Source organism: Microtus pennsylvanicus, chromosome 14 (genome assembly GCF_037038515.1).
Source record: "Microtus pennsylvanicus isolate mMicPen1 chromosome 14, mMicPen1.hap1, whole genome shotgun sequence".
Taxonomy (NCBI): Eukaryota; Metazoa; Chordata; class Mammalia; order Rodentia; family Cricetidae; genus Microtus; species Microtus pennsylvanicus.
The window spans coordinates 25,420,313-25,442,850 of NC_134592.1; the positions used below are offsets into that span (position 1 = coordinate 25,420,313).

General features: G+C 43.2%; 1 protein-coding gene across 2 annotated transcripts in view; it reads right to left on the bottom strand.

Annotated features, from left to right (window-relative positions):
- Nucleotides 1–2,150: 2,150 nt before the first annotated feature.
- The window catches only part of Tshr (thyroid stimulating hormone receptor), a 115,007-nt gene continuing 94,619 nt past the window's right edge, over nt 2,151–22,538 (bottom strand). The window contains exons 9-10 of one of the 2 annotated variants that reach the window (XM_075948151.1): nt 7,784–7,972; nt 2,151–4,513 (exon numbers count right to left, since the gene is read on the bottom strand). In XM_075948151.1, the coding sequence (XP_075804266.1) occupies nt 3,100–4,513; nt 7,784–7,972 (1,603 nt within the window). In that variant the 3' untranslated portion in view covers nt 2,151–3,099. The remainder of the gene's footprint in view (nt 4,514–7,783; nt 7,973–22,538) is intronic. The other variant, XM_075948150.1, reaches the window with a different exon arrangement.

The window sequence follows — 22,538 nt, forward strand, 5'->3', positions numbered from 1 at the left end:
AAGAACAGCATGCACTCTTAACCACCGAGCCACCCCTTCAGCCCCTTAGTTCTGCTCACAGAAGGATTCTGAGTTTATTACCCACAGACAGGTTTCTGGATCACATGATAGTTGTGGTGGTTTGAATAAGCCCATGCACTCATACATTTGAACGTGTGCTCGCCAGGAAGTGGAACTGTTTGAAAGGATTAGAAGGCTTAGGAGGTGTGGGCTTGTTGGAGGAAATGTGTCACGGGGGGCGGTCTTTTAGGTTTGAAAAACCCATGCCAAGCCCAGTCTCTTTCTTTGCCTGCAGATCAGGATATATCTCTTAGCTCCTTCTCCAGCATCATGCTTGCCTTTCTGCCGCCATGTTCCCTGCCGTGATGATATGGAACAACCCACTGAAACTGTAAGCAAGCCCCTGTCTATGTAAGAAGTAAGAACCTTAGCTCTCATCTTATAGGGATTAAGAGATAGTTTATTCTGGAGCCATTCTAAGTGACCATGGCTTGGGAACACAGATTTAGATTACTGCAAATTCTGTGTTCCAACATGAAAAAAGTTTTATGAAGTCTTTTTTTTTAAAAATAGTTTTACAGAACAAAGAAAACCATAAATCAAGGTAAATTAAAAATCCCTTGGTGGGTCCACCAGAGAGGGGGGTGCAATGGGATGGAGGGGCCATTCTGTAGACCACAGAGGTCATCTGATTGCATTCTTAGCTCTTGGATTGGTGGAATCCAGTGTTCTGCTAAGTTAACAGCTTCTAAGACATTTTTATTTATTACCACAAGGTGTTAGTTCAGATACAGAGTGGGACAAAGAATGGCTGTTCCAGAGTGGCTAAAACTAAGCCCAAGTTAAGCAATGAGTCTCTGAACCTACAAAATTCCCACCTCTCCACCATGCTGAAATTCCAATCTGTATTTGTTTTACTATCTTTCTATTCTTATCCATAGATGCCTACTAATGAATCCTAATTAACATTCTTGGAGTTGCTAATCAATCAATGTGGATTTCTCAGCAGCTGTGCACAGTGTTTTCTCCTCTTTGATTTTAACATACACGTATAATGTTAATCTCAAAAGAAATCAACAAATTAAAAAAAATACCATATACCTTAGTACAGGAAGAAAATGTATTGCCTTTTGCCCATGTGAATTTTGGTAACAATCTTGTTCGAGTCACTCCTCTAGGACTTCACTTTCAAAGCGCTAGATCAGCTACTCAAGATGAAACACAATCGTCTGTCCAGATGTGGTACCAAGACATCACAAGAGAGAAACACATGCCGTGGGTAACACATTTGCTTAACTTCAGTAGTTACGAGTCAACTGTCGGGAAAGCCAGTGCTAAAGCACAATGCGCCAGGGCCGTCATGGAAGGGTCGAGTGAGATGACCCACAAAACCCTACTTCACAGACTTAACGTGACAAAACGTTTTTATTGTATGCTTTGGGTCATGAGCACTGAGAAGCAAATGCCAGATCTGCTTGGAGGGTGAGGTGAGGCACTAGAACAGTGTAGTAAGGAGCTCTCCAGTCAGGAAACCCAGAAGGTACTCCTGTAGACACGAACTCCTGGCCGTTTGAAGCAAGCTCACTATTGGCCATAAATGTTTTATGTCAGTGGCTGACAGGCTTAGAAGGAATCTGGCAGCGTCAGATGAAAAGGTTTCTCTCTTGACAATGCTAGTATGGTAGGAGATGCTGAGTGCTAAGAAGCCGACCTGTGAGGATGAGGTAAATGCTTTGAAGTGAGTCTACACAGTCACATAATAACTCTATTATTAGTCTATATTTTGTTGTTTTGTTTGTTTGAGACAGGTTTTCTCTGTGTAGCTCTGGCTATCTTAGAATTTGCTTTGTAGACCAGGGTAGCCTTGAACTCAGAGATCCACCTACCTCTGCCTCCCAAGTGCTGGGATTAAAGGCGTGTGCCACCACACCAGGCTGTATTATTAGTCTATTGCATACACGTCAGTCTGTTTTGGACTTAACAGCAGTCTAGATATAACAGTTAGATGAATAGTTAGGATCATTCTCCATATAGTCACTCAGAAGAATTTTTGGTTCAGACATGATGATCAAAATAAAATAAAATAAAGGCAAATCTTCTTGGGTCATAGCATGGTTCCAAAAAGAAGTAGACAGCAGCTCCACAAGATAGAAAAACCAGGTTTAAAGATACATTTAAAGATCCATGAAAATGTATCTTTAAAGACGAGATATACCTAGAGTTTTTAAAATGGAAGAGGCAACAAGCGCCTCCATTTCAGTTTGGAGTTCCAGGGACTTGCTCGAAGCCCAACAGTTAACTGGTATGTAGTCACAGTGTTAACAGGTGACTAAGTGTGCTCTGACCTCATTCCCACGTATTGCTTAGAAATGTCTTCCGGAGCTCTCACCTTCTACAAGAAGATAATTCTTAGATTGCTCAACCATAAAAGATGGGATCTCAGCAGGTTCTCCAGCCAACGCAGGACAGCCAGGTCACAGCAGGTAGATGCTGGTGAAGAGACACTTGTTTCAGAGTCTAAGGAATAAAAAACCTCTCCCAGCTAAACTTCCCCCTTTTCATGTTTAGTGGAAGCAATTATGTAACATCTAGTCGTGTTTGGCTTTCCAGGGTTCTTTGGGTCTCAAGATGGGATATCATGTAGGCTAGACAGGCTGGGAACTCACTCTGTATTGGATCCGCCCTGCCTCCACCTCTCAATTGTGGCATTTTAGCTTTAAGGGACAAAAGCTTTCTTTGGTTATATCAGGGGAGCCAACATGAAGCTGCTTAAGTAACTGAACACTGGCGATCTTCAGTATTAAACAACACTCCACAAGCAGAGAAGGCAGATGGGGAAGGGTTCCGTTGGTATCCGTGGAGCATGTCGCCCAGGGTCATAGACGGACATGTCTCCTGGAGAGCATGGACTATTTCCATGTTACCTGGGACTTGGATATGCTGCTAGCTTCTCTCCCTTCTTGGAGACAATACTAGAGATGAACTGTGTCCCTATGAAACACCACCTGCCTGAAGCTACGCATCCACGTGCCCTAGATTAGAATGTGCATTCAAGAAGCCAGCCTTTTAAAGTCCCACGGCGAATGGTGCAGCGCCACTTTACAGGGCCGTTTGCCTGTCCTCTTCTGCAACTTGCCCCTGTATTTTTGGAGTTAGGCGGGCGTTTTCAAGGAGTTCGTAGGCATCTTGCATGCGGGGGAGACTCTGCCTCATGTCCTGGGGAACCTTTTGAATCGGAATCCCGGTGCTGTTGTTTGGGCACACTCTCTGACCCTGGTATGACTGGGCCCGGCGTTTGCAGATGCCAAACTTGCTGAGCAGGATGAACACATCCCTCTGGAAGGCCTTAGTGAAAATGGCATAGAGGAATGGATTGGCACAGGAGTTGAGGGGGTAGAAGAGAACCAGCAAGATTTTGGAGTTAGTGACGGTGATAAGGGGCTTGTTCAGCAGTGCTGACAGGGCGTAGAAGGAGATGGGGGCCATGCACATGAAGTCGGTGAAGATCAACACGGCCATCCTCTTGGCAATCTTGGTGTCTTTATCGCGAGGGTTGTACTGGGGATTCCGGACCGTGACGTAGATCTTCACGTAGCAGGAACAGACGATGACAAAGGCGACAATATTGAGCAGCAGAACCAGGGCAATGTAGGCTAGAGCAAGAGGCGTGTCAGTGTCCATCGGCAGGCAGATGCTGACCTTGGCGTAGCTGCTTATTCCCACCAAGGGGAGCAGGGCCAGGAGGAAGCAGGAAACCCAGCCCCCCGCCATGATGGTGTACGCATGCCGGAGGCGGATCTTCCTGTCCAGGCGCATGGCGAAGGTGATGGCATACCATCGCTCCAGGGTGATGACTGTTAGGGTGTACACGGATAGTTCGCTGGCAAAAACGGTGAAGAAGCCAGCCGTGTTGCACCCAGGGCCAGTCTGCCAGTCGATGGCGTGGTTGTAGTACTCGGACTGTGTGTACAGGTCCACAGAGGCAATGAGCAGCAGGTATACCCCCATGCAAAAGTCCGCAAAGGCCAAGTTACACATAAGAAAGCGAGGCACGGTCAGCTTGTAGTGGCTGGTAAGGAGAATAAACAGGACAAAGATGTTGCCCAGGAGAGCCAGCAGACTGACAAACCACACCACGATTCTCAGGAACTTGTAACCCATGATGTCTTCACAGGGGTTAAACTCATCCGACTTGGGAGTGCACACCATGTCTTCATTGTCCCCACACACAGTGTAATCATAGTGGCTGTCGAAGGCTAGCAGAGTCTCTTCCTGAGGATTTTTGAGCTCTTGGCCGAAACCAAGGATCTCATCCTCTTGTTCTTCAAAGAATACGTAGTAATGAGAGTTGCCCGAGCTCTCCTGGAGCTTGGGGTTTTGTTTGTACCCAACACCGTTGTCACTCAGATCTTCCTCATACTCCTGGTAGAGGGGACCTCTCAGCACATTCACTGATTTTCTCTGGCGCAGATTCCGGATGCTACTCTCGTTACACATCAAGGACTCCAGGATTCTGTAAGGCAACAGATAGGAGTCACCTCTTGCTTAAAGTCCACCTTGGAGCCCCTTAAACTCTGGGAAGATATGCAAGTTACTTCTTTTGATGTTATGGTACTACTGATTCTTTGTGATCTGGATGGGCCCTCCTCTGCTATGCCATTTAAAACATTGACTTTGTTATGTTGCATGCACCACAGCATGGCATAGAGTTTCACTGGCAGAATTAAACCTTCCTAGTCAAAAATCACTCCAAGCACTTCAAAGATCAACGAGAACACTTCAATAAAAGCATGCATCCAGATTCTGGTTAAGCCTATGGGATCCCAGCCATGACCAGAAATTGTCTACAGCTCCAAATCTTGAGCTCTAACATGGTAACCTTACATATGCATTGAGTTGGCTTTTAAAGCTCCCATCCCAAGCTACATTTTCTGAGCAATTAGGTGGGTTTTCTTTTCCTTCCTTCCTTCCTTCCTTCCTTCCTTCCTTCCTTCTTTCTTTTCTTTTCTTTCTTTTTTTTTTCAAGACAGGGTTTCTCTGTAGCTTTGGAGTCTGTCCTGGAACTAGCTCTTGTAGACCAGGCTGGCCTCAAACTCACAGAGATCCACTTGCCTCTGCCTCCCGAGTGCTGGGATTAAAGGCGTGCACCACCACGACCCGGCTCATTAGGTGGGTTTTCTAGAACCAAAACGAAGCAGCAGTTTTTGGTTATCTTTAGATTACACTGAGCAGCACAGATGCAGCTCTCTGTTAAACAAACAAGGTTTGCTGTCTGAACAGCTGGCAGCCAAGGCCATTTTCTCTTTGCGTTCCTCTGATGAGAAAAGGGGCTTTCTATGAGTCAGTTCTAAAGAAACATGTCCTGGGGGAGTCTGAATTCTAATTTACTGTACTAGTATAACTCTGACTTCCTTATTTTATACTCTCTAGGTTTGGTTAGCATGCTATTTTCTAGAGTTGTGTTGGAGGCAGTACTTTTTCAGGTAAATTCTACTTCTGTGTAGCTTAGTATTTTCTCAGCAAACAATAGTAAATCCTCTATGATACTTGTTATTATTTTTTCTTTTCTTTTCTCTAAAAAGACAACTTGTGGTTGTTGATTCTCTTCTCCTATTATGTGGGTGCTGGGGATGGGACTCAGGCCTCTTGGAGCCATCTTTCCCACCCTCTGCTATGTCCATTGATATGACCTCACCTCTGCTATTGTGACCAAGGACACTGATCTTATTTCTCACCATCTTGAGCCACTTGAAGAAGAATCATGATAGAAAATCATGGACACGGGAGCCCACTTAGAATATGGCTCCTGTGGTTACTAGCTGTGCCACGTTGGGCAGGTCTGTGAAACCCGTTCATTTGTGAGTGGAGTGAGAACATTGAATGAACAGAGGAGTAGCTTTTCCGAGCTGTTACAGCAGGACCGGGAACATGTGTTTGTGAGTGCTGTTAAATGCTATTCCTGATCCCAGCTCCAGAACTCCACACTCCCTTTGTCTTGAAGCTCATGGCCACATTTACTCGTTATTCAATTTTAGACATAGCCGCGTTTTTTCATGGGAGCCTTTCCTGGTCTATTAAATAAACCACCCCACCCCATTGTCTCATCCCTTCCCAGCCCTGACTGACATTTCCTTCTGTTTGTTGACTTCCTCCAGTAGACTATAAACTCATGCAAAAAGCTTCCTCATACCCCTGCTGTGGCTAGGATAATGCCAGGTACACAGGAGATGCTCACAAAATATTTGCTAACAAATTAATAAATGGCCACAGCACACGGGTATACTCATAGATATGATTTACGTTTTCAATTTATTTTTTTAGAGATTATAATATAATCACATCATTTCCCCTTCCTGTGTTCTCCTTCCTAATCCTCCATGATACTCCTCCTTCCTCTCTTTCAATTTCATGACTTTTTTCATTAATTGTAGTTGTTATTATGTATGTATATGCCTAAATACATAAATACAACCTCTTCAGCCTGTCTAGTATTATTTTTATGTTTATGATTTCAGAGCTGACCGTTTGTTATTGGAGAGCAAATTGGTGTGCTCTTCCCTGGGAAGACTAGCTCTCGTTCTCAGCATTCCTTAGCTGCCTGTTGTTCTCTGTGTAGGGTGGAGGCCTACAGGCCCTCCCTGTACCAACATCAGCCTGCCTATTGTTGTCCTTGTTCAGCTCCTGCTTTGGTAGTTATATTGGTGAATCTCCATGGGCGTGGCTTCTGACATTCCTAGGAGATACAACACAGTAGACTCTCTGTTCCTCTGTCTCTTATAATCTTTCCATCGCTTCTTCCTCAGTGATCTCTAGACCTTAGGAGCAAGGGTTATATTGTAGATGTATCTGTTGGGACTGGAAGGATTTACATTTTTACTACATCACCAGCGAGGTCGCCTCTAACCACGCGTTCCATCTCCGACCCTTTCCACTCCATGCCGTGTAGTGTTAGTACAGCACCCGATATCAACACCCTGTGCCCCGTGCAGCTATTATGGCTGTGATAGTCCCCTTCACCTAGCTCTTCAACCTTCCTCTTTGCATCTGCCTCTGTGATTATGTCTCGATTTTTTTTTTCTGGTAAAATTATGAGTGTAGAAAGTCATCTAGTAGATCCTTGTGTAGAAACTAAAAGAAATGGAAATAGACACATGAAGGTGGAGTTAGAACAGGTGGCACAAGGCCAAAAGAGGAAATAGGTCAGAGGTCAGGGACAGCTGGAAGTGTGAAGTGTGGTGGAGTATCTCCTTGGCACTCTTGCAAGTAGCCAGCTACTGAAATAATACACGTCATAGCTAGTACCTTTTACTTGTGACATTCTAGATATTCAATCCCAGATGTTTCCAGTAAACTGCTTTATCTTCTCAAAACCCCTATGGATGACGAGTGATGGTCTCGAACCTTAGAAACTTGGGGTAGTGGAATGAGTACACTGAACACCGAGATGATACAGCTAGAAGCTGATAGGGTTGGGATGCAAGCCGAACCTGCTTCACTGTTCCTGCACACCGGACAAATTAGCTGCGCGGTGAGCCCTCTCTCCATGACATCATCATTTCTTATTGTCTCCCCTCCCCCACCGCAGTCCAACAATGTTGGCCTTATTTCTCATCTGCAACCACTTTGCTCCCACAGCCATTAGGCCTAGGGCTTTCCTGTTGCTCGTGGGGAAGCTTGCAGTTCTTTCCCTCCTCGGTTTTAAATCCCATTCATTTCCAAATCTAAAATGAATCCAACTCCTGTCGTGGCCTCTCCTTGCCCCTTCCAGGCCTTTACTACTTACCCCCTGATTTTCTTCTGGTTTTTAAAAGCACAGCAGTGGCTTGGGTAAGAGAGGTCAGCCCGCGTGAGGTGGAGGAGACTCAAGGACAGAGGGAGCTTCTTGAGAGTCCAAGTGTCTTTGGCGATCAGTTCCTTCAGGTGCTCCAGGCCTTTGGAGGGAAGGGCGGTGACACTGGTGGAAGACACATCTCTGGGATTCCGGGGACAAAACGACACAGACAGGCAGTGAGCAGCCAGGGCCTTTTAGTCTTTGCCACCCCTCACCCCCCAAAACCACACAGTCCTGAGATTGATGGGGAGATGACACGCTCCTTTCCAGATGACATGGACTGACAGGTAATCTGAGTTCATTACCTGCACCCACTGGTCCACAGCAGACATTGAGTGTTCAAGTCAAGGTTACAAGAAACTCCCGTTTTGTAAAAGTTTTCATCAATCTTTGTTGTGTGTACGCATATTGTGTGTGTGTCAGCACACACATGTCGTGGTGTGCATGTGGAAGTCAGAGGGTAGATTTGTGGAGTTAGTGCTCTCTCTCCTTTCATCTTTACGTGGGTCCTGGGGATGGAACTCAGGTCTTCGTGCTTCTGTGGCAAGTGCTTTGTACCTAGCGAGCCATCTTACCAGCCTAGAACTGCTGTTTTTATTGCATGGAAGTCTTGCATTTAATCAGCATAACTCCATAAATATTTTATTCTTTTTGATAAACTCTTGGAATCAGAGAGGACAGGAACGTTATTTTGTAAAATGACGTCATACAACTACTAAAAGATCTCCAGAAAAAAAAAATCCAACAAGGTCAATGACACCTAAACTATTATCACTTTCTGGGGTTGGGGGTTGGGAGCTTATGTCTGGAGACACATAAAGTACTCAAGTACTCATTTGTAGGATTAGGATCAATATTATGAAAATACTCTCCATTAAATGCAGAACTGAAGAGTTCCATAGTTACATAGTGAGTCATGGCTAAGAGAACTCTCCCCAGCACAGGTTCTTTTAGAAAACTGTAAATATACTCCTATTTTTAAAAAGCCAATTATTTTATTAATAATCTAACATTACTTCTGCACACTGTGGGAGGGAAATGTGGTGGGGCAAGGGGTTGTTAATATTAATGTTAGTTATTAAAGTAGAATGGTTTTGACTTTTAAGTAACAATTATCTCTTCTCTAGTCCCAAAGAGTAAAGACTATATGTCTTGTTGATGTATAGACATATATATAGAGATGATGCTTATACAGAGCAGAGACTATATGTCCTATTGATGTATGTATATATATATATACACACACACAGAGATGATGTCTATACAGAGTACAGACTGCATGTCTTATTAATGTATATACAGATATAATGTCTATACAGAGTAGAGATTGTATGTCTTGTTGATGATTTTTCTTGCATTGCAAAATAACTTGAATAAATCAATGGATATTTAACCTGCCATCTCTCTTCTTTAAATAGTCACTATGCATTCCCTATCCAAGTCATATATTTATACTTAAAATATTTACATTAAGATGGGTGTGGTGGTATATGCCTTTAATCATAGCACAAGGGAGGCAAAAGCAGGTGGATCTCTAAGAGTTCTAGGCCAGTCTGGTTTACAAAACAGGTTTCAGGATAGCGAAGACTACATATCGAGGCATTGTCTCAAAAAGAAAAGGCAAAACTAAATTTAAAAAAATTAATATTAACCTGGCTTGGTGGCATATGTCTGTAACATCAGCACTTGGAATTTGGAGGCAGGTGGATCAGGAGTTCAAGGCCATAGTCCTTGACTACACAGTGAGTTCAAACCAGCCTGGACTACAAGAAACCCTGTCCATATACCTATGTGGTAACCGATAGCTCTCTGATAGAACTTAAGACTGACTTAACAAGAGGGAAACCATACTTGTTACTGGAAATCTAGCCAACTAACAGGGCTAGTGAAGTCATGGACCTTGGAGGAAAACCCACAACGTCACTCTACTAAACCAGCATATCCATAACTATATTCTAAATACTTGTCTTATACCCACAGATAAATCTAGTCCTTACTCCTCATTAGGGAATCCTCTCTTTGCAACCAATGGAAACCAGCACAGAAGACCACAACCAGTTAAAGTACAGAGTTGTGAAGCTTAGTCCCAACATATACATCTATAAAACAATTCCTAAACCCGAGGCTCAGGGATCACTGCAGAAGAGGGGGCAGAGAGATTGCGAATGAGAGGAGCAGGAAGCTTGCATCTCCTAGGAATGTCGGGAAGTACACCCATAAAGTCTCACCATCAAGACTTCCTAAATGTGAGCTGAACAAGGACACCAACAATGGACATGCTGATGTTGGTAAAGGGAAGGCCCATAGGCCCCAGCCCTACACAAAGAACTACAGGCAACTAGGGAAAGCTGGGAGTGGAAGAAGTCGTCTTCCCCAGGAAAGCACACACCAACTAGGTATCTACTACCAAACAGCCAGCCCTAAAACATACACACGAGTAACAGTATAGAGACTGAGCAAGTTACAGTTAATGTGTTTACAAATACAGAGGTATGTACCTGTGCATATATGCGTGTAACAATACTGAATGAAAAATAGAGGTCGCGAGTTTGAAAGAGCAAGAAAGGGCATATGTGAGGGTCTGCAGGGAGGAAAGGAAGGGGGGAAATGATGTAATCATATTATAATCTCAAAAATTTACAGAAAAACAAGAAGAAAAAACAATTAGTAGTGTCTGCTTAGCCAATGAAATCTGCTGTTGTCAACTCTTCCATTACAATTGGATTTAGCTGGGATTTTATCATCAAGGTTCCAGACTGCCAGAACTTGTTACTGTTCTTTTTTTAGAATTTATTTTATTAGTATTATTATTTACTGTTTTATGTTCATTGGTATGAGAGTCATATGTTCTGAAACTGGAGTTACAGACAGTTGTGAGCTGCCACGTGGGTGTTGGGAATTGAACTCAGGACTTCTGGAAGAGCAGCCAGTGCTCTTAACTGCTGAGCCATCTCTCCAGCCCCTGTTCTTTTTCTTTTTTTAAAACAAATATAAAGCTCATATTTATTATCCTTGCTGTCACCATAGAACTATGATTCTTGTGGGAGAAGGTGTCATATTAGTTATTTTGGTTGGTTTTCTATTTAAAATTTTACGGTTCTGTGTTCTCCAACCTTGCCTGTTACCGAGAATGAACTTTGGCACTTGCCCCTGAATGCTCTCCAGGTGATTAACACCAGCACAAGATGTTTGGGAAATTGGCATAAATAATTCTGCAGCTGGGGAAGGAGCAGAGGGAGGAGAAAGCGCCTTTAGCACAGCTGTGAAGTGTGGCCTCTCCTGTCCTTTGAATGCCCCTCACTCCCCACCCCCATCCCCTTACCCCCTGCCCCCCAACCCTCCCCCCTGCCATTCTATCTTCAAGGTTAGGCCATCTTTCAGTTCTAGCTTCTCTTGGAGCAAGTTAGGTATCTCTACCCTGTGGTTCATCCATCTGTCCGTCATGTTGAAGGAAGATAGCATCTTTTAGCTCCTTTGCCCTGTCTTGCTCTCTTCCGGGCGAGTGTGCCTGGCATAGCATGTGAATGTGGCCCCACACAAACACTGTAAATGTGCTGAAAATATTATGAGATGTGTATGTGTGATTCTTTTTGTTTTGTTTTTATAACTTGGTTTTGCATTGTGGGTGGTGCCATCGCTGGCCTGGTGATCCTGGGTTCTGTAAGAAAGCAAGACATGAGGAGCAAGCCAGTAAGCAGCACCCCTCCATGGCATCTGCTTAGATTTCTGTCTTCAGTTTCCTTCCCTGTTTGACTTCCCGTCCTGACGATCTTCAATGATGAGCAGTAATATGGAAGCATAAGCCAAATCCTTCCTGTGCTTTTGGTCATGATATTTCACCATAACATATAGTAACTCTAACAGCAGGCAAGGACAGAGTCAGTGTTGGAGCAGGAGTTATATACCTGAGAAACCTCTGTGGCATGATGTGTGTTTGGAATTTACTGGAACTCAATAAATCTTCATTCTCTTTTTCAACTCTGAGTTTATCTGAACTCAAAGCAAAGGATGCGGTCAACACAACTTGAGCCTGGAGCTGAAGTAGTCTGTGTAGCTGCTCATTTGACACCTTCACCTGCATGCCTTGCAGACACCTCCAGCTAAACAGAGCTGAAACTGAGGGTTGGCAGTGACTCTCCTGAAGCAGGTTGTTCCGCCCACCCTGGTTCACACTCATGGGGTCAAGTCGTCAGAGTCGAGTGGGGTTTGTCGTTATTTTCCTCATCCGTGTTTTACACTGACCCTGTCTTGCCGAGGTCTGAAGTTCTCAACAGACACTAGAATGTTATCAAAAACAAAGGCAGCAGCTCCTTTCCGCTTCCCAGGTGAGCCCACGAGTCATCTCTACTGGAAATAGTACGACTGGAATGGATCTTCCCTTCCTTCCTACCAGTATCAAAGGGAATCTTTCCTGCCTTTTATACACCAGCTTCCGGGGTTTGAAGCTACAGTTCTTTCATAGGGTCTGCTTTGCCCTTGTTCTACATTCATGTTCTCAAGATCTATAGTGAAATAAAACTGAGCTCCCTCCAGCCATCAGATACCAGCCCAGTTGTCCATGTGCCCATATACTTGTGACCTGTAGTGATATTTCATTTGTATTTCAATAAATAAAGCTTGCCTGAAGATCAGAGAGTAAAACAGCTCCACTGACCAGCCTTACAGACCAGGCAGTAGTGGTGCACTAGAGAGGAATATAAGATGGATCTCATTCTGAGATTCCTGGAGGCAGGATTGCCGTATCTGTCTGAGGTAGAGGTAAGAATCAGAGTCTGGCTCTTTGTTTTGCTTTTCTGACCTTTGGGTTGAACGCCAATATTGGTTTCTGGGTTTTTATTAATAGCACTACAGTGACCCTTCTTACCACCATAGCTTAGGTCTCAACTACACTTCATCTGAGTTTTGCAAAAATGTCACAAAGGTCTCCCAGAAATCTAATGATTCCCCGCCGCCTTAACACTTAGAATAGGATGCTCTCCCCAAAACATAATCTTACCACACTACTGCAGCAGCGAGCGAGGCACAGTTCCCTCAGGACATCCAGCTGCTCAGAAGAGTATTGCCCTTCCCTCCACAGGGAGACTGTCCCTAAACTCTGTCATCTGTCTTGATATTCGCTCTCGTTCAGTTAGACCACACTTTCAAACAACTTCTTAGAAAGACCAGCTAGAAAAGAGATTTTCAGCTTGCTTGTAATTTTCATTCTTTGCCTTGCTAGTATTTTGGGTTGCAAACTTTTATTAAAAAATCCCTCTGGGGCTGGAGAGATGGCTCAGTGGTTAAGAGCACTGGCTGCTCTTCCAGAGGTCCTGAGTTCAATTCCCAGCAACCACATGGTGGCTCACAACCATCTGTAATGAGATCTGGTGCCCTCTTCTGGCATGTGGGCATACATGGAGGCAGAATGTTGTATACATAATAAATAAATAAATCTTCAAAATAAATAAATAAAATGTTTAAAAAAAAAATCCCTCTTTCAAAATTGAAATTACTTGTCTTATTATAGTCTAACACCACTGTTGCTTTTCATGAATAGGATGCCACTCAAGTTCCTATGATATGGACTAGCTTTAACTCTGTGTGTCTGTCTCCCTCCCTCTGTCTCTCTCTGCCTGCTGTCTCTCTCTCTCTCGCCCCCCCCCATGTGTGTTTGTATACCTGCCCATATGTACGTGATGGTGATTAAACTCAAGTTTTATACCCTCTACAGCTGACATTCTAAGTCCCCGCCCCGGAAGTCCTTAGAAATGTCTCTTTATCCTCAGTGTGAGAGTTCTCGAAGCTGTGCCATGCTGTGAATCCTTTTACCATTTTTTTTCTTCTAGTCACAGGGGTTTGGATCCTGCTTAGTCTGAACCATTAGGACATGTTCTTCTCTGGAAACTCTTCTTGGGAAGACTCATTTCTCCCATTTTCTCTTCCTCCTTTCTGGAGTTCCCAGGAAGTGGGAAAGGAACCTCTTGTATTCCCCAGACACACGTCCTTCATTTCTTGTGATTGTCACCTTCTGCTCTGTAGTCTTCTGGTAGAATGCCTTCACCGTATTGCCCATCTCTTGCACTGAGTTTTTCACTTTAGCTCCAAGAGAGCTTGTACTCTGTCCTGTTTAGAGCAGTATTTTTGATACTTAGACTTCAGGCTGGTGATATGGTTTGTCAAGAGCAAGAGAATCTTTCTGAGCCTTTCTTGTTCTTTTGTTCTTCCGGTAACAGGATGACCTGCGAAACCCAGTGCAATGCTAACGAATGTGGATATAACCACACTGGATTTTAGGAAGGCAAAGGAACAAATACAGATGATAAGTTTGAAATTCAGGTGTGGTTTCTGGCTTCCTCATTTACTCACGGTTGCTTAGCAGCAGCCATCACTATCCTCAGCAGAGTTGTGGGGATGAAATGTCTCATCAGATCTATCAGATCACTAATTGCTCTGTGAAAAGTGAGTGCCTTGCTCTTCTCTGCAGGGTCTGATTCTTCAGACTCCCTTTCCCGTTTGTTTCCCTGGGTTTTGAGCTCTCCTGGTAGAAGCATTCTTTGCCCTGGTGCCCCGTGGTTACTCATTAACACAAGTGAGCTTGGCCACTAGCTGACTTTGTTTTTGGGCCGCTGCAAAGAAAGATGGCCATTGTGTTACTGGACTCCAAAATGGTCAGGTTATATTCCAGCATGGGGCGGGGGCGGGGGGAGGCACATGAGCCCCTACCCCAGCTGATGACCTACTGATACTTGGTGGCTTTGGAGTGAGGAGAATCAGCTCTCTGGAAGGGTGTGGCCGGCCTCCGTAGCTCTCCACGCTCCACCAAACGGCCCACATGCAGGGATATTTTGGCAGCATGAATTGGGCTCGCTGGATTACTTTTAAAAACAAAAGACACTGAGTTGGGAGGGAGGCAGGAAGAAGGGAGTGTTTCTGGGAAGAGTTAGGGGGAGAAGTGGGGAATGAATATAATTGGATGTGTGTAGTAAATTGCCAAAGAATTAATGAAAGTATTGTATTTATAAAAGGTCAGGTTATGGTGTCGTTTTTGCTTCCCTGTTTTTTTTTTAATTTAATTTAATTTAATTTTTTGTTTCCCTGTTTTCTAATGTCTTTACAAAGGAGACTTGAAATCTAAAGTTCTGAACTCCTAATAAGGACACGTTATGATGGCAGGATTTTGCATGAATGGGTTAGCAAATATGCTGATCAAAACTGATTGTCAACATGTCAGGATCTAAATCACTGAGGAGACGAGTCTTTGGATATGTATGCCTGTGAAGGATTATTGATTTGGGTTAAATGAAGTAAGAAATCCTACCTAAAAGTGAGAAAACCTGCCATTCCATGGGAAGGGATCCTGAACTAAAGAAAAAACGAGAAAGCTTGACAAACACATATAGTCAAGCACATATAGTCATCTCTGTCTGGTTCCTGACTACAGATGTGGTGTGAACAGCTGCCATCTCCACGCCTTCCCTGCCATGAAGGAGGGTACCCTTGAACCAGGAGCCAATACAGTAAACCCTTTCTCCCTAGGTTGCTTGTCAGGGGATTTTATCTCAGCGACAGGGAGAGTAACTAATACAGAGGCTCAGTGTTACCAGACAGACACATTCAGCCAGTCCTCCACCGTTTAGTTCCATGTTGTCTCTAACACGGGGACAACAACAGGCCACACACATCACCTCTAAACCCCGTACTACAAGGGTCCTGGGCAGAGCAAGACAGTTGCCTCTGGCTCTCTTTCCCTCGGGAGATCTCTGCGTTTTGCTTCCCTTTTCCCCTGCCTTTCTCTTTCATAACTCTCCCGACTGTGGACACGCCCTTACCGTCTTCTTTGCATAGGTTCAACCTATCATCTTTTCCTTTTAGCCGCCACTCTGCTGGGCATGTGGACTCTTCAACAGCTTTGACAATGCTGCCAAATGCCGAGCTAGAGCAGACAGCCTCCCGTCTCTGGTGTGGATGGAGAAAGAGCATTAGTCTGAAGAAAATCCTCAAGCTTAACAACTTAGGGCTCTTTTAATGAACTTGAAGCTGTATCTTGTCTTATTTACACCATTTTTTTATGTGATCACTTTGCATCCTAGATTTCCTTAGTGTAATTTCTTACTTACAACTAGGCATTCAGCAGACAGTTAAAGCCCACGGGTTCCATAATTTGTGCCACGAGAGTTCATGAAGCTTCCTGTTGCCTTAGGAACCTTACAGTGAAGGATTTCTCACAAGCCAGGATCAATCAAGAGAAGAGCTTTACCACAAGGAGATGAGAACACAGGGCCTCTGAGTCACAATTTAATGAACAAGATAGATTTCTATGTCCTGTCAGAGAGAGTGTGCACACGTGACAGCCCACAGCTTCCTCTTTCCTTCCACTACTGTGGGAACAGAACTGCAAGAGAGACAAAGAAGTTGGTATTTACCCATGTTTGCATGGGGCAAATCGTGCGCATAATCCTATGAACTAAAACCTCCATGTTTTACTTACGTTGGTGGCTTATTTGTAATAATAATATTATTAGAGATAATAATATCCAGACAGATCCACATCCCCCGTCAGTTAACAGGCTGCCAGGATTGTCTGGTTAATGGTGGTGTCCTGAGTAAATGCTGTTACAGAGTGTAATTCACTTGATTGTTTTACCTTTGCTACAAATCCTACGCATCCTCAATTCTGTTAAACATAGGTCATTGAATCAATATGCATAAAAAAATCAAAACTTATGCAGCGGATGGTGATGGAAAAGGCCATAGTTTTTTGTAATTGAAAGTACAAGATAAAATTTGTGTGAACATATTTATCAGAGTCTCACTGGCATTCACAAAAAGCAGATTTTTTTTTTATATTTAAAGATATGAAACAGGGGAAGCAAAAACATAACTGTACTGTTTGTTCTTCAGGTTCATCACTGTGGAGAGACCACGGTTAACAAATGCTGACTGGTTGGGCTGGAGAGATGGCTCAGAGGTTAAGAGCACTGGCTTCTGGCTGCTCTTTCAGAGGTACTGAGTTCAATTCCCAGCAACCACATGGTGACTCATAACCATCTGTAATGAGGTCTGATGCCCTCTTCTGGTGAGTAGGCATATATGCAGACAGAACACTATATATAATAAATAAATAAATCTTAAAAAATGTTGACTAATAACTATAAATTTATGTAACATTTAGTACGTCTTGCCAGTTTTGTTTTCCTGGGGCTTATTCAACAAAACTTTTCCCCCCCATTCTTTAAAGACAGGATTTCTCTGTCCTGAAACCAGCTTTGTAGGTCAGGCTGGTCTTGAACTCACAGAGATCTGCCTGCCTCTGCCTCCTAAGTGCGAGGATTAAAGGTGTGCACCACCATCACCTGGCTTTTGTTATCACTGCCCGGCTAAATGTTTTTTTTTAACATGCCAAAGGACAAACACAGAACCACCCTTTACTTGAACAATAAACTGTGATTAAATTGTGCTCTAAGAGAGCTTATGACTTGTAAATTATTTTCTTAGAGATAAAACCTTATTCTACTAGTACTTAGCATATATGAAAGTATTTATTCTGAATGAATCTCTAGGTTTAGGGCAGAATTCCCAAGATTTTAGTGAAATTTTTCTTTATTTAAGATATAAAACAAACAAGAAAACAAAAACTTTCCTCTTGGAGAATGGTAATGGTTATATTTTTAGTTGATTAAAGAAAAACAAGTATTTGTCTGACTCTGAGAATCTTCAGACTAACGCCATCACCTCTCTCCTATCCAAAGGAAGCCACTAGCTAGTGTCTACTTTGCGAATGATATCTCACCAGTTGTTAAAAAGTAATGCAAGTTGCGGGTGGTGGTGGTGCACGTCTTTAATCCTAGCACTCGGGAGGCAGAGGCAGGTCAGGTGCCTCTCTGTGAATCTGAGGTCATCTTGGTATACAGAACTAGTTCCAGGACAACCAGAGCTGTTACACAGAGAAACTCTGTCTCCAAAAACAATACAAAAACAACAACAAAAAAGCAGTGCTAGCATTATAGACGGCTGTGATTTAAGGTATTAATTTTTTCCACATGCCAGTGACTACAGTAGTAAGAGATCTCATTAATAAATGAGGATTTGGGGGCTGGAGAGATGGCTCAGTGGTTAAGAGCATTGTCTGCTCTTCCAAAGGTCCTGAGTTCAATTCCCAGCAACCACATGGTGGCTCACAACCATCTGTAATAAGGTTTGGTACCCATTTCTGGCCTGCAGACATACACACAGACAGAACACTGTATACATAATAAATAAATAAATAAATATTTAAAAAAAATAAATGAGGATTTTGGGGGAAAGTCAGTAGCCTTAGTTTCTAGTACCACTCCAATTGATCTGACGATTCCTAGGGCTGATATTGTTTATCCTGGATCTTGTCCAGAAGCCAGTACACAGCGCAGGAGGTTTAACTGTCTCTATTAGTTCTGCACAGACTTCCATGAGCCTCTTTCAATGCCTTTGCTGTGACCATGAAGGTGGGGCTGCGTCTTAAGAGGCATGAGGTACTTGAGTTGTTGCCTCAGCAACTTGGCTCCTGAGTTGGGCACTGCAACAGATTTGTTGGTCTTGGGTTTGCAACATTGCCACAATCAGTAAGCACAGAGGCCTGTCAGATTAACATCCTCTAACCTTGAATCCCTAGGAGGCTCCCCTTTCCAAGACAACTACCACCGGCATTCCTCTGTGCAGCGCAGAAAGAAAGATGGGGTCCAAGCCGATATGGTTTTCAGAGCTAGGTTCTCTCCTTTGAGGGAGGTACAATCCCTTATGAGAAGCTAGGAGATCCAGAAGAGCTAGAACTGAATACCTAATAAAGCCAGGGTTAGAGGCAAAAAAGGATGGCGTGGGGTGAATTGAAGAGGTCACACCCTGTAAAGGGTTCTAACGTCCTCACGGCCACCCGTCAATCAGCCCTTCTTCCTCATCAGATCAGGGTCTCCACAATATGACCTAAGAGAGTCTTTCAAATGCTATGTTTTGAACCTAGCTGTCATGGACTTCTAGTCTACCCTTTGCCCTTTCTCAGCTAAGCACCCCCCCCCCCCGCCTAAAGCCCGCCTCCTTTAATAACGTCATTGCTAAATCACACTAACAAGAGCTAGTACCTTGGTTTTCGAAATATCTCCTTATGGCTCTTTGACATTAAATTTATGTCATAGCCACTTATTTACCTTTTCTTAAATTTTGTTTTGACCTCTCTCAAAGAAGAGTTCTCATCTCTTTGTTCAACAAAGTGCCCAAGACAAAAATGAGTGAACAAGCGTCTGCCACTTAGATCAGCCAGCTGTCCTCAGGAAAGGAAGGAAACGGCAGAGTATAAACTCGTGACGGCAGAGGGACGGCAGTTAGAACTCCAACTGACTTCTTTTCGGACCAGCTGTTACCCAAATAGAAAACTGGACACAAGATTTGAGCAGACACTTTTCAAAAGAAATTATGCAAATGCTAGTAAGCATATGAAAAGCTGATCAACATCATTAATACTAAGGAAGCACAAACTGAGACCCAAGGTTCCATTCATACACACTGTGATAACTAGACTCAAACAAAACCTAGGTGTGGCGATATATGCCTGAAATCCCAGCACTTGGGAGCTGGCTGCTAGCAGGAGCCTGAATCTGAGGCCAGCCTAAGTTACACAGTGAAACTGTGTCTCAAAAAATTAAGGGCTTGGGATGTAGCTGAGTGGTGGAATGTTTGTCCAGTTCATGCAAGCCCTGGCTTCAGTCTCCATCAGCACACACACATACACACACAAACACATGATTGATTAGAATGAAAAAAAAAGTTGACTGGGATGAAGCTCTCATCTATTATTGATGGAGAATAAAAAATGAGACAAACAATCAGGGCTGGGGAGATGGCTCTGCAGTTAAGAGCACTGGCTGCTCTTCCAGAGGACCTGGGTTCAATTCCCAGCACCCACATGGCAGCTTATAACTGTCTGTAATTCCAGTTCCAGGGGATCTGGCACCCTCACACAGACATATATGCAGGCAACACACCAATGTACATAAAATAAAAAAATCTTAAGAAAAGAAGATGAGAAGACCATTTTGGAAAACAGTTTGGTAGTACATCCAACAAAGTTAAACATTTATCTGCCCTGTGGCCTCATAATTTTGCTTCTATATTTTTATGCTAGAAAATTCAAAAGATACGTGGTTGTTTATAAGAGATCAGGACTTGAGAGAAGGTCTCTGGGAATGAGAATGTTCCCAGGTTTAGCCAGGGTAGAGTAATCAAGTGGTACAATTAAAAATGGTTGTTTCAATTATGCCTCAATAAAAAAAATTTTTCAAACATGATCTACCTAGAAAACAGTGCATTTGATACACCTGTGGGTTTCAGGCATGCCAGAGAGAACTTCGTCACAGATTTCTGCTAAAACTATAACCTTGGGGTGATCATAAAGAGCCAAAGAAAACAAAAACCTATTCTATGCAAACAAAAAAAGTTGGCAGTGCCATGCCTGGGGTTTTTCAAACGACTAATTTGAAAAGAGCTGACATCAACAAATGCTTATTCTAGTTCATAAGTGTAATATGAACTCAAGGATATAAACACAAAGACAGTCTCTTCTTAAGACATACTTATAATAGTAATTGGGACTGTTATGGTAATTATCACCAGCTCGCTAAATGCTGTTCAGGCGAGTTACATAATTTAGAATCTCGAGAGCCCTGATTATTATGGAAAGCATTGCATTTCGCCGGGTGGTTTGCTTTGCTGTTCTAAACACAAGGAGCTTCTCTTTCAAAATAAAGTGGGGCAGAAACAAGGCACTCAAAAAATGGAAAGTATAAAAATGGAAAGGTGGATGGACTGTCTCTGTGACAACAATCAGTCAATAAAATGTTATTAAGTTCCCAACTAAATTAAAAAGCCTTCGTAGAAAAAGAAGGTCTTAAGGACTGCAGAATAGATGGCATCTCCGATTTTGTGCCTGGTAGAAATCAGACTCTTCTGGTAGAAACGACCTTGAAAAAGAAGACGTGGCAGAGGCAAGTTCTCTGTTGACCCTGGGGATGAGCACTCCTTTACCGAGACACTGCACAGGGCAGAATATACGCAACACACAATCCCCTTTTCTTTAGATGGCTCTTGTAGATTTTTCAAGTTTAGCATGTACCCCAAATGGCAACCATGCCACGGCTATCTGACACTCAATTACAAGGCATCTGATGTTCCTTGACTATTTGCTAATGTCTGTTTTGGTGAGGACATCACAAAACTGTGAAGTACAGTCCTTTTCCTATGGGAATCTTCAAATCTAATTAGGGGAGGATTGTGGGAAAGAAAACGAAGGTGTTGATGCAGGCAGGCTTGAGAGCTGTCACAGGTTGTGCCTACACAATTTTAAGAATATTCGCGCTTCACATTTGAGAATGCTATAGTTCGTTTCTTATTTTTGCTCTTATGGAACCTTCAAGCGCTGACAATTTCATTAACTTTCTCGTTGCATCTTATTTGGTTCAATTAAAATTTTTCTTAATGTAGTGCATGGGATTTGTTAGGTCTCAAACCCAGGACAGGTCTCACTGGGTACCTAAGACTCCTCTCAGCTCTCAGTACCACTCAGTACCAGTGGCTCCTCCCAGCACTCCTCACACTCCCCCCCCCCCCAACCTCTCCCTCCTAAAGGATAGGCTTCTGCTTCCTTCCCTTAGTCTGTGCCCTAAGTAACTCTTTTGGCTACTCTCCTCTCTTGACCTAAGCCATCTCTCTTGGTTAGCAGCTCCTCTCCTGCCCTCCCTCTACCTCTCTCCTCTCATGGTGTGGTATAGTCTACTGGCCATGTTCTCCTTTATATCTGCAATAAAAATTTTCTCCATACTCTGTAGCTAGTTTTTCTCTGTCCTGACTGCCAGCTCCCAAAGCACAACACAGAGACTTATTATTAATTATGAAAACTCAGCCAATAGCTTAGGCTTATTTCTAACTAGCTCTTATGACTTAAACTAACTCATTTGTATCAATCTACCCTTTGTCTCGTGGCTTTATTACCTTTACTCTATGCATGCTGTTTTCTCTCTGTTTGCCTGGCAATTCCTCAAGTCTCCATCCTTCTTCCCAGCTTTCTCTCTGCTCCCAAAATCCTGCCTAGCTATTGGCCATACAGCTTTTTATTATACCAATCTGAGTGACAGATCTTCATAGTGTACAAAAAGATTATTCCACAGCAATACTTGTCCTTTAATTCCATTTTTTTCATTCAGTACTATTTCTTTAATTAAAAATTTAAAAAATTATATATTTTGTTTTATGTGTATGGGTGTTTTGCCTGCATGTATGTATATAAGTGCACCATATGTGTGCCTGGAACCCTCAGAAGTTAGAAGAGATCCCCTGAAAATAGAGTTACAAATGGTTTCAAACCACCAGATAGGTGCTTGGGAACTAACCTAGGTCCCCTACCAACAGGTGGTCATAACTGCTGAGTCCTCTCTTGACCCCTACTTTATTTTTTATTTTGTGTATGTATGTGTGTGGGTATGTATTTGTGTAAGTTTATGTGGGTGCATGTGTGTTTATCTATGTGTGGTATATATGGGGGGGTGTAGCTCTGTATTCTGAGAGACCAGAGGATGGCGTCGGATGGCTTCAGGTGTCTTCCTTTTTTACTTTGTCTTGTTGCTTTGAGGCGGGGTCTCCCCCAGTTTGTTTGTTTTATTTCCCCCATCTAGACTGAAAACTGGTAAGGCACAGTGATCCTCTTGTC